Here is a 13,186-nt window from a genome sequence, read left to right as displayed (position 1 = left end):
CAAAGAGATTGATTACGTTCCATGTCTTATGTCTAGGGATATCTTGCAGAACGAAGGATTATATGATCATTTATCTAAGGACACGTAACTGACTGGGTCAGAGTTCATCAGTAGCTTTTGGAAGCTACAATTTGCTGGGCAAATTTAGAAGGCATACTAGCAATTATAGTTACAAACTTATCCAAGTGGGAGACTGTTGGATTAGGTGTCTAAGCCCATAACTATAATTGGTATGTACTTGAATTGATAGCAGCACAGTCCTTTTGGGTTGCCCTCAAACCTAGCAACTGGACAAGGAAATTATGAAAGGAGAGATATTAATTTATAAGATTAATAAATTAATATAAATGATTTATTAATATGTTAAAAGATTAATATATTAATTAGAAATCGTTATGTTTAATTAATAGTTAGCCAGAAATTAATCAGAATTAATTTTGGGGTTAAAAGTATTAATTATAAAGTGCAGGGACTAGTTTGCAATTATCAGATAGTTGAGTGGAAGGCTCCAGAACCTCCTTGGAAGGAGGTGGACGAAATCTATAGGGGAAACCCTAAGGATTTCGTCCAAGGGGCTTTGGATAAGGCATTTGGATTAGCTTAGGCCCCAAGCAAAGGAGTATTAGGGTTTTCCCTAAACCCTATACCCCTCAGCTATATAAGGAGCCTCCCAGCTCCTAAATTCGGCCACTCCTACCTTGGAAGAAACCCTAGGCCGATTTTTGCATACCCTACCCTCTCTCCTTCAAGTTTCCTTCTTGCTAGTTCTTGGGTGTGATTCCATTAGAGGCATTACATTTGTGGTGCTAGGCTTCCAAGAAGATCAAGTTCAAGAGGATTATCAATTGTTTGCTATAACAATTGAAAGGTATGTAACTCTTAAACCCTAGTTAGTTATTTTCGAAAATAGCCTCTCTCCTCTAGGGTTCTTGTTTTGCAATTCAAAGTTATATGTTCAATAGTTAAAACATAGATCCAAAGTAGGTTGCATGTGAACTTAGGAATTGTTTTCTAGTTTATTTGTTTCACCTAAAACCCATCAGATCTATCTTGGAGAACCAAGATGCACCCTGCAACTGATCAAAGAGGTCATCAATCCACGGAAGGGGATAACGGTTCTTCACCGTTAACTTGTTCAACTCCCGGTAATCAATACACATCCGATGTGAACCATCATTCTTCTTGACAAATAAAATATGTGCTCCCCACGAAGAACTACTCGACCTGATGAACTGCTTGCCCAGAAGTTCCTGCAACTGAGATGATAACTCCTGCATCTCAGGCGGTGCCAACCGGTACGACGCCTTGGCAATCGGGGCCGCACCTGGCACGAGGTCAATCCTGAACTCGACCTGCCTCTCTGGAGGCACGCCGGGTAACTCCTCTGGGAATACATCAACGAACTCCCTGACAACCGGAACATCAGCAACCGACACCCGGTCCCCAACTCGTGTATCCACCACACAGGCCAAGTAACCTGCACACCTGTTCTGAATATACTGTCGAGCCATGGCTGCAGAACAAAACTCTGAACCCACCCTGGTGCCCTCTCCATAAATAATCAGTTCTCCCCCACTTGGGGTTCGAACTACCACGCGCTGACCCTCGCAGTCGATCATGGCACCGCAGTGGTCATCGTTGGCCACGTCGTGACCGCTAAACGACAAAGCAGACGGGTTCTTACCTAGTCATCAAGTCATGGAAACCTAAGACCACGTCGTGGGGACTGGTCTGGACAACTTAATCCATTAAGCCATTTTCCTACAACTTCAAGAGCTTCAAAGCTCAGATATGGTCCTGCCCATGGTCTTGATTGATAAAGTTTCCAACTTTATCCATTAAGACACCTTAAAAAGTCAAGATCCCAAACCCTAATTCCTTAAAGGTGACTAAATGCATAAAGTCACCCATTAAGCATCCAATCTCTAGAGTTGTTCACCCAAGGTTTCCAGAATGGTTTCTTACACCTAATAAGCCATAAAGTTCGTAGCTTTATAAACATGCATTTCCAATGCACGTCCTTTCCATTTTAGGTAAAAAAAACATGGAAATAAGGAACTTAAGCTTGAGCATGGGACCAAAAACTCCATAGATTCTCAAATCTGGAACATATGACACTAAATGACCACATGGATCCACAAAGTTGTCAAATTTATGAGATCCAACCTTTCAATTTCTCACACCATGAAGATTTAGGGACAAAAGGGCTAGATCTAGAGACAAATAACATAAAGATTGGATCTTGGGGACTTAGAAGAGTCCGATAACGTGCTCAAGGTAGATGGGGAAAGTTGTTTGCTGAAACAAAGCTCAAGGGTGCCTTCTTCTTCTTCAAAACAACACCAAAACACATAAAAGCTCAAAGCGTAGCAATTGAGGCTAGGGTTTTCACTTGGAGGTTGAGGGAGAGTGATTGAGGATGAGGGTGGGCAACCCTAGCCATCACATTCCCTTAAAGGGGTTCAAACCCCAGATTAGGGTTTGCCACTAAACAACGGCCACGCTGTGGCGAATAGAAGTCATGCTGTGGCGCTAGCTCAAAGCTCAACTTTGGCCTTGGCCACGCCGTGGGACTCCATCACCACGCCGTGGCCACCAGAAATCCAACATCCAACATATAAACTTACTAAAAAGAAACATAGCTGAAACTCGACGTTACACGAAAATAACCGAAACCCGAATTACCCGTCCGACCCGTTTTCAATTCGGGCAAATCAGGTTAGGTAAGTTGGGTATATATTTTTAGGTATTCGGGTAACCTAATTTTTTATTAGGTCAGATATATTTTCGGGTAATACCCGATTTATTTTAAAAATAAAGGGTTCATCTTCCTATTCTAATAAAAGAATAATTTTATTCTTCTTTTGACATGTGTCATCCTATTAGTCTCCTAATTAATGCATATTTTATTCTCATTTTGCCATGTGTCACCCTATTATGCATCTTAATTAATGCATACCACTTGTCAACCTATTGATTCTCTATTTTAAAATTTAAATTTCTCACTCTAATTACATTAAATTAATAACATTAAAATAGAAATTAAAATAAAATTAATACAAATTATAAAGTGATATAATTTCACATATTTATTTAAATCAATGATTATAATGTTATATAACTAAAAAAAATCTCTTAATTAAGAATTTATTTAAAATAATTGATTAATAATTTTGAGTTTTTACTATAAAAATTTAATTTATTTTTGTAACTATGGTTCCCACGGATTATAAACTAGTTAGTTAATATCCGCTTATCCATAATGTTATTTACTCTCATTCCCAATCATTCACGTCAAAAAAATCCTCGTCTATTTCTTGATTCTTCCATCGAACCCTACGAATATATCTAAAGACTAAACTACCCTTTTGGTGTTTACTAATTACTAGTACCCACGAATATATCTAAAGACTAAACTACCCTTTTGGTGTTTACTAATTACTAGTACCCAGAGAGGAATTTAAAAAAAAATAAAGATCAGCTGCAAAAGTTGGGTAAGTGATCATTTCTCAATTCCAATGTGTGGACCATGTTAACACACTTAGCATGTCTAAAATCAATCTTTTATAACAATAAAAATAGGTAAATCGGTAATTAAACTCAAAATTTATAGGTAAAATATAAACTATTTGGAGGGTAAAATTTTGTTCCCAGTATTAAAACAATTGATAAAATGTTTTGCTCATGATCATAATAAGTTTACCTCACAAAGAAGCATATACCCAAATGCTTAAATGTCAAGAAAATCACAATTGTAATAACAATCTTTTAATCAAGAAAAAAAAACAGATTAAAATTGAATTAAGAAGAAAAAGAAAAAGGATATATATATATATATATATATATATATATATATATATATATATATATATATATATATATATATATATAGATGAAAACCAACCATGTGAAGAGGAATGGTAACTTGTTCACATTATGATTCGACAAAATTGCAAAAACGGTCCCTGTGGTATGTATTTTTTTGAGGTTTCAGTCTAAACCTTGACTTTTTTGGATTCATGGTCATTTTGGCCTAGTTTGTACGTAGAATTAGTCTCCTGAGTTAACTTCCGTTAAGTTGTTGCTGTTAACCCCCTCATGTGCCTCCCACATGAGGGTATATTTGTCTTTTCACTTCTAAGGGACCATTTTTGCACCTGAATAAAATATATCTCATTCTTTTTAAAAAAAATTAATACCTATTTATTTATTCTAATAATTAAAAAATAAAAGATGTCTCTCTCTCTCTCTCTCTCTCTCTCTCTCTCTCTCTCTCTCTCTCTCTCGTTGTGTGGTAAACCTGAAGAAACACACACATTACACACCATTTCCCTGCCACAAACCTTCAAGTCAATTTTCATCATCTTCAACGTCTTCATCTTTCAAGCATATCACACAAACCACCGCCATACACCACCTTTCAACCACCATCTCCAACCCTGGTTTTCAGATTTGTAATAAATGTGGTTTTCAGATCGAGTAAGGAAAGAAACGAACGAGACTGAAGATTGGAGTCTCCGGCAGTGGCTGGCGATTGTGGGGAGGGGTGGCGTCGATCTCCGACGAGCCCTCCTTCACTGTTCCTTTTCCCGATCCGGCATCAAAACACACATGGGAGGGAGGCATATGCAGTCGCCGATCAAAGGGAGTGTCACAGGTGCTCAATCGGGACCGATGAAGGAAGAATAAGATCGGAAACAGCAAGGGCTGCTTAAGCATTGATCTGCGAAGGAGAAGGAAGGAAGGAAGATCCGAGGGAAACAGGTAAGCTGCGATAGCAACTTTGGTGAGGAAATGTGCGAAGGGGGGAAGATGCGATGAACAACCGAAGGAGGTGGCGAGGCTGCTCCCCGGCGAGCCTCATCGTGGTTTCTTTCTCGTCATCGATAACAACGATTCGGAAGGGAATCAGAACAGCTACAACAACAACGGTTGAGGTGGGGTGTTTGGGGTTGTAGCTCCTCGTGATCTCGCCTGAAATAGCCATCCAAGGGCGTGTTTGTTTGTTTGATGCTCGACATGGGATTTTGGGTGATGCTTCTTCAACAATGTTTTTTGGGAAGAAGAAAAGGGAAGATGGAGAGAGAGAGAGAGAGAGAGAGAGAGAGAGAGAGAGAGAGAGAGAGACCTCTTTTATTTTTTAATTATTAAAATAAATAAATAGGTATTAATTTTTTTTTTTTAAATGGGGATATATTTTTTTCAGGTGCAAAAATGGTCCTTTAGAAATGAAAAGACAAATATACCCTCATGTGGGAGGCACATGAGGGGGTTAACAACAACAATTTAACGGAAGTTAAGTCTGGGGACAAATTCTACGTACAAACTAGGCCAAAAGGACCATGAATCCAAAAAAAATCAAGGTTTAGACTGAAACCCCAAAAAAATGCATACCTAAGGACATTTTTGCAATTTTATCTTATGATTTTTAATTTTTATAATAAAATATATACATGTCACTTGTTTTAATTAAAAAATAGGCCTAGTATGTATGTATATTTTTTGTAATGAAATTTTGATTTATTGTTTAAAAAACCAAGTATCTTAAAATTCATCCGATCCAACCCGAAATTCAATTTGGTTCGGGTTTCAGTTATAATTTTACTTGATATTTACCCGAAAACCTGAAACCCGACGGATATATCCGAACGATAGGCATGTATCTTAAAATTCACGCGACCCAACCCGAAACCCAAATACCCAAAATTCAATTTGGTTCGGGTTTCGGTTATAGTTTTACTTGATATTTACCCAAAACCCGAAACCCGCCAGGTATATCCGAACAACATGCCTAAACTATTTTTTATTTTTCTTATAAAAATTTCTAAAAAATAAATTATTTTTCGTGTAATATAATACATGTAATAATAAGCTGATAAGAAATAGATTCACACTTTGTTCAACAAAATAGAAGTCCCTTTGTATAGAAGTGCTCTGTTCCACCGGCGACGATCAAGGCAAATCCAACCCTTCAATTTTCTCTCTTCGAGGTTTACTTTCCATCTCCTCTCTATCTCTTGATCCCGACCACTTTATGTTTTAATCATTCAAAATAATTGTTAAATTCTGATTGAATTTTCATATACACGTAGATTTTTTTCTCTTTTAGTTTGGGCAAGTTTTGTAATAAATGCGAGGTTATTTCATCTTCTTCAGTAGAGTTTTCGATCGGATCTGACGGCAAACGAGGTTTTTCTCGCAGAAGTTTGAGCCATGGTGAGAGCTTGTAAATCCTTTTTAACTAGTTGCGTTTTCATAACCATTTTATTGAATTAGGGTTTCTATCATCAGTTGCTTACATATCTAGAAAAAACCATCTAACAATCATCATTAATTCTCAATGTTCGCATAGACCAAGGATGCATTTGATTGTGCTCAGGAACTAGGATAGTGCCTTTTTTCACGCTAATTATTTTGAAACAATGCTTCTTTCTAGAATGAGCATTAATTGTGGAACAAAAGGGACTATACAACGACTAGAACTGTGTTATTTCTCTTTTAGGGTTCTTGTGGTGGGGTGATGCATCCCATGAACTTAATTGAGTGACATCTAAATCTATCATGTTGTGAACTAGGTTTTCTGCAAGTGCAGGTCAAATGTAACAAGAGTAGTAAGGATCAGAAGTTTATAAAATCAGGAATTTAGATTTATCATTTATGCAATTGGTGTAAATGTATAGATATGAGCATTTGTGGCATTGAAACTTGGAAATGATATGTTATAACTAATTTTTTGTTGCAGATTCATTTTGTTCTGTTAATAAGTCGACAAGGAAAAGTCAGGTTGACAAAATGGTATTCACCTTATACCCAGAAAGAAAGAAGTAAGGTATGTAATTGCAAGAATTAACAAGTTGTCATCTTTTTGATTTATGTATTTCACTTTTTCTTATGTTTCATAATATTACTGACATTCATGGACTTTATGTAGGTAATACGAGAGCTGAGTGGGATGATTCTCACACGTGGTCCCAAGCTTTGCAACTTTGTTGAGTGGAGAGGATTTAAAGTCGTTTATAAACGGTATCCCTTAAAATTAATACAACGTTTCCATTTTTAAAGAAGCTTTATTGCTCATTTTTTTGTAACTTTTTTTTTAAAAAAAATAAAAAAACTTATCAGATATGCCAGTCTCTACTTCTGTATGTGCATCAACCAGGAAGACAATGAATTGGAAGTCCTTGAAATTATTCATCATTATGTTGAGATTCTAGATCGCTATTTCGGAAGTGTAAGCCATCTAATCTATAAGAAATATTGGAAATGTGTTGTTTAGTATTTTATAAAATTTTGAATTTGTGTATGATAGGTTTGTGAGCTGGACCTGATCTTTAATTTTCACAAGGTATGTTTTCGCTTTCAGTTTTTGTCCTATTCACATCAGTCTCAGTCAAAGTCAAACAGTCAAACACAGTATGATAGTACAACCTGTTCTGTTGTGTTCTGTCATGTTTTGTTGCAGGCTTATTATATACTGGATGAGGTGCTAATAGCAGGAGAGCTTCAGGAATCGAGCAAGAAGACGGTGGCCCGTCTAGTGGCAGCACAGGTAAGATTTAAAAATCCCGGTGGCACATGTCCATGTGGCGGGTTGTGAGTGGCTGAAGTTTTGGTGGTTTTTGTGTTTGCAGGATTCTTTGGTGGAGGCTGCTAAAGAAGAAGCAAATTCTATAAGCAATATAATTGCACAGGCAACCAAATAAGCTTCTACTTGCCCTTATCTCTATCATATTGATATATTCACATCTCATTTTTACTATCTTTTTCTGTTGTTTTTTCCCTTTTGTTTGTGTGGAAATCTTTTTTTTAAGTGTTAGAATTTTGAAATTTGAAAAGTCAACTGATATTAATCAAATGTATGGATGTGTGTATTTGTTCATTTTGAGTTTCTAGATGTGTAACAACGATATATCTTAACTTGCAAGTGTTTACATGCTTCATAGTCTTCTAAAAATAAATATGTGTTTGATAAATATGGTTGTCTAGATCTCATGCATAAACAAATATGAATTTATACCATATAGGCAAATTACATGTAAAATGAATGTACTTTAGAAGATGTACATTTATAATTAACTTTTAAGCGTTAATCTTATAAGGTTAGAATCAAATAAGGGACAAGTTACAAAAATCTTTTGTAACTTATAAGACACAAAATATATCATACCTACAAACAAAGGGGTGGATCGGACATTTTTAAACTGTTAAAAAACGTGTATGTTAAAGGTTATAGAGATTTGACTTTGGGCGAATAAAATTGTGATTTAACTTTGTCAATGTGGGACAAGGACTTGGAAAGATATATGGTTACATTTTGGGAAAATGACGTACTATAATGTTTTTAGGGTTTATCCATTTAGCCACTTAATTTATTTTGTGGTTTAATAAGGGAACGAAGTATCTGTTACCTATCAATATAATCCCTTTCACCTATTGTAGCCGGTATACGTTGCCACATAAACCTAGCCTAACACGTAAGCGATGACATGGCAAGAATTTAAAGGCGTCGAACTACCGCAACGACGTCGTATTGAAGGTGAATCGTAAGGAGCAAGGATCGACTGTTCAAGCGACTCCATATAAAATCAAGACTTTCTTGACCTAAAATGGCACATCTGCAAACTTCATTACCCCAATCTCGTCTCTAAGTTTACTCCAAAATGCCTTCGATCGCACATGCAGAACACAACTGGTCTCCAAACTACCGTCGTCACATGGATGAGAATCATTCGAATGGTGTAACCAACGAAGACATGGCCATCAATCTACTGCAAACCCAGCTGGAACTATCTCTTATACGGGAGGACTTCCAAGACCAATTGCGTGAGCTCCGTCAGGCAGTTAATCGAGACTTGGATGCCATGAACCGTGAGGTCGATGACGTTCGCGCTGGTCAGTCGAATATCTCAAATATCGTTGCTGATCTTAAAAATCATTTCGTTTCTTTGCAAGGAGCATATGTGAAGATGGTCTTCCAGCACAACAAACGTAAGAAGCTGAAGTATTGTATTGGGATTGTTGGTGTTGTTACTGTGTCTGTGGTGACGTATATGTTCTTTAACTAAAAAAAGTTGTGTAGGTTGAAGCATTTCAGTCCTGGGTTTGTGTTTTGGTGTGTTATTTATGTTGTTTAGTGTGTTGCTGGTATTAGTCTGTGATGTTGGTGTGTAGATTTGGTGGTGGTGTTGCCTGGGCTGCTGATGGTCATCGTTTTTTGATGAAATTTTTTGTCGATGATCTGTAATAGGTTATTCAATAGCAGAAAGTGATGTAAACAAACCCATGACTGAAATGTGTTTTAAAATGTTATTATTAAAAAAATTTGTCTTACACCTGTATCTGTATGTGTGCATGAAAGAAAGAAACATTTGGGGATTATATATGTTTCAAGAACTTGTTCCCAAGCCAATCATGTGGATGTCCATCGACTGGGACGGGACCACAAGCCAAAGCAAAATGAATATACTTTTTTAATGCACATAGACAGGGACCACAAATGGTGCAGTTTGGGAAAAGGGACAAAACTAAACAATATCTTTGCACACGATGCATTGTGTCTGCTTGTCTGCAAACCTTTTTTGGAAAAAAAATATAGGGAAGTTTTCTAAAGATGGACTTTTTTCATGTTGAATGGATTAAGTCACAAGTACCCTGTTTTTGACAATGACTTAATTACCCCCACACCCAAAATGGTCAATTTACAATGACTTAATTACCCCCACATCCAAAATGGTCAATTTACAATGACTTAATTACCCCCACATCCAAAATGGTTAATTTACAATGACGTAATTACCCCCACACCCAAAATGGTCAATTTACAATGACTTAATTACCCCCACATCCAAATTGGTCAATTTACTTTGTAATGACTAAAATGCCCATAAAAGCCCTACATATTCGTGGCACGGGACAACAATAACATTCCATATAACAACTTACCACATAACAAAACAACATAGTTGACCATAAAAGAACATACGTAGATCATTTGTTTATTGCAACACACATTCACTACAAATAACAAACAATTATCTAATCCAACTCCATGGCCGTTGCAAGACTGCTACCTTCACCTCCCACATTTTTTACAAGCTTCATTTTAATGATTCTTTCTGACTTCTTTCGTTTGTTAAGCGGTTTAACATGCTTGACTTGATGAACACGAGCATTGACCTTCACCCCTTCCTCCTGTCCATTGACTCCCACCATCTGCTCTTCCTTACCAGTCCTCTCCAAAGCATCACTAGCATCTACCATTACCTCATCATCCCCAACCCCTGTGGCAACGTTTACAGACTCCTGCGTAGGTATAGTTTTTTGTTTCTTTGTTCCATTTTGTTTGGATGTCCCTACACCTTTACTACAAGTTGCCTTGTTGTTTCCTTTCTCCTTACATATACTACAAGAAACTTTCTTCCCTGCCTTGGAGACAGTGTGTTTTCCCATCCGTTCAGAAGCATCTCTTCTTCTCTTTATTGTTGGCCTGCCTGGCATACGTCTTTTCAATGGAGGCAAAGGGGGTATCAAGTCAGTAGAAGGCCACAAATTTTTTCCATTCATACCATGGATTGGCTGTTTGTAAGTATTATGGTATAATGCAGCCAAGTACATTGGATCTACATATGGACCATCAGGTGTGATATTTAAGTAGGCTAAGGTGGCAACTGAGTGTACACAGCCATATCCATTAAGTTGCCATAGCCTGCAGCTGCATTCCTTTTTTTCAACATCAACAGTAAACGCCTCGTCCATTTTCCTTGCCTCAAACTTCATCCCCCCACAAGATATGACCTGTCAATGCCTACATATATAGATGAAAACCGCAAATATCATGAGATGTGAAGAGTAAGGTACTAATGTAATTGGATAAATGTACAAACCTTTGCTCAGTCTGGAGCATATTCAACTGTATTCTGATATTTGGACAAACAGAATAACGATTCCATCCTTGTCCGGTTAGTTTCATAGTCACCATCCTTTGCATCACATATATACGAATGTCCTCTAACATGCTTATTATTGGTTTCTGCCGGGCATCCAAAATCACACTATTAAAACTCTCTGAAAAACCATTCTCTACTAACTCACAAGAATTATGAACTCTGAAAAAAGCCAAAGACCAAGTCTTTGGATCTCTATCCATAAGATGCACAACTTCTTCCGGATTTAATTTTCCAATCTCTTTCATAACTACATTAAATTGTGCTTCAGTTGTTGCCTTGCTCGCTTTCCAAAACATATTTTCAAACTTGGATCCACTAAATCTCTTTCTAAAATTCGCATAGATATGTCTAGCACACTGCCTATGTTCGGTTGCTGGAAATACTTCCTTTACTGCCTCAATCAAACCCTACATAAGTCACATTAATGTTTGAAATTAGAATAGCAATTAGTAATTTTAGAACATGCACTAGTTTTGAACCATACCTTGTGTTGATCCGAAATTAGAACCATACCATGTCCATCATTCCAACATTGCAAATCTTCTGAAAGAGTTTCTATGAACCATTTCCAATTATCTTTGTTTTCCACACTAACAACTGTCCAAGCAATCGGGAATATTCCATTGTTAGCATCTCTACCCACAACACAAAGCAACTCCCCTTGACAAAAACTTTTCAGAAAACAACCATCCAGGTTAATGATCCTCCTACATCCTCCCCCCATCCCTCTTTTACCAAAGCAAAACATATGTATATTTTGCTGAAATAATTCTTACCATCAGGCATTGAATCAGCACAAATTTTAACTGTCGATCCAGGATTTGATCTTCTAATCTCCTCACCATATGACCATATTCTTGCATAATTTTCAGCTATTGTGCCTTCAGCTAGACTCAATGCATAATTCTTGGCTCGCCTACACTGACTCATACTCACATTAATCCCAAAAGCGGTTTTTACCTCCTCTCTAAGTAATCGGACGCTCATCTTTTGATTGTTATAAAATTGGTGCTTAAAGTGGGTCCCTATCCATTTGTAAGTCACAATTGATCCGAATTTGAAATTTTGTGCACAATTATGCTCACCGATAAGAGACTTTATCTGGAAATACTTATCAACACTCATCCAAGAACCCCAAAGCCTAAAAGTACATTTTCCATCACAGCATTTGACAAGTAATCGCCTAGTATCATTCTTAACAAAACATAATTGATAACCATTCGCGACAGCATAGTTACAAAGCATGTGTTTCAATTGCTTAGGACTCTCAAACCTCATACCTAAAACAGGTTCCTGCTCCTTCCAATTGAGCTTATCATTGAAAATGTTTGGCAATTCGGGATAAACATCTTCATTGTCACCCATGTCTTCTTCTACTGCCTCACATACACCTGCTTTCTCACCCATGTCTACCTGAATCTCATTACCCTTTATAAAAAAATGAGGCTTATGATGGTCATCCTCATCGTCATCGACATCCTCATCCTCGTCGTCAGCATCGCCGCCATTCGCTTCCTCATCGTTTGTGTCACCCACATCCCGATGCCCTGTTGCAACTTCCTTAACCAGTCCTACACCATCAAGTACTTCTTCCTGTACGTTACCAACAAACTCATTTTTGTGTTCATCCAACCATTCCTGTGTGTTACTATTCCCAAAATGGTCTACATACATAGGGAGTATAACACCACATTCATATGCAATTGCTATGAAGTCGTAATAATCGGGGTCATTGCAGATTAGAGTCAAACCTTTTGGAAAATCAATATCAGGTTGGCAGTAATAGAGTTTCTCACACTTTTCCCCAGTGAACCTTTCGATGAACGCAACACACCCATCCTTGTCCATTCCTGCGAAATCGATGTCCGAAAACCTCTGAGTAATTCGACCGGTGTAGCGTATGGGGTTTCTGGCGAACATTCCTTGGAAGTGGACATCTACTTGTAAGAATACAGGTTCCATGCTTGAGGATGCAGAAGCAGCTCACAAAAAAAGGTTTATCGATGAAGTGTTGAACAGTGGAGGTAAAAGGGTTCTTTTATAAAGCATATATCGACAGTAAGAAGGAAGCGACTAATTAATGACATGGCATTAGACGAAAGTCACGGTCAGCATCCGATGTGGTGTTAGTAGAAGGAGGTGGACTTAAAATGACCGGCTAACTCCTTCACAATTGAAATAAGGACTTAATCGACCCGACAAAGAGTAATTTGTTACCTTATTAAGCCACAAAATAAGTT

General features: G+C 37.4%; 1 protein-coding gene across 3 annotated transcripts; it reads left to right on the top strand.

The window, feature by feature from the left end:
• Positions 1-5,881: 5,881 nt before the first annotated feature.
• On the top strand, positions 5,882-7,973 carry LOC145165705 (AP-1 complex subunit sigma-1). 3 transcript variants are annotated; one of them, XM_079084514.1, is made up of 8 exons: positions 5,882-5,990; positions 6,157-6,216; positions 6,743-6,829; positions 6,932-7,023; positions 7,123-7,231; positions 7,310-7,345; positions 7,463-7,549; positions 7,632-7,973. In XM_079084514.1, exons 2-8 carry the CDS (start codon positions 6,214-6,216, stop codon positions 7,701-7,703), a joined length of 486 nt encoding a protein of 161 aa, XP_078940640.1. In that variant the 5' UTR covers positions 5,882-5,990; positions 6,157-6,213; the 3' UTR covers positions 7,704-7,973. The 3 variants fall into 3 exon arrangements, with proteins under 3 accessions (XP_078940640.1, XP_078940641.1, XP_078940642.1); XM_079084515.1 differs by having other exon boundaries at positions 6,093-6,216; XM_079084516.1 differs by having other exon boundaries at positions 5,890-5,990; positions 6,110-6,216.
• Positions 7,974-13,186: the final 5,213 nt, after the last annotated feature.

This window comes from Lactuca virosa, chromosome 3 (genome assembly GCF_052849685.1).
Source record: "Lactuca virosa cultivar CGN04683 chromosome 3, Lactuca_virosa_CGN04683_v6, whole genome shotgun sequence".
NCBI lineage: Eukaryota > Viridiplantae > Streptophyta > Magnoliopsida > Asterales > Asteraceae > Lactuca > Lactuca virosa.
The sequence above is the reverse complement of the archived record's forward strand: the minus strand, read 5'-3'. Positions and strand labels throughout refer to the sequence as shown.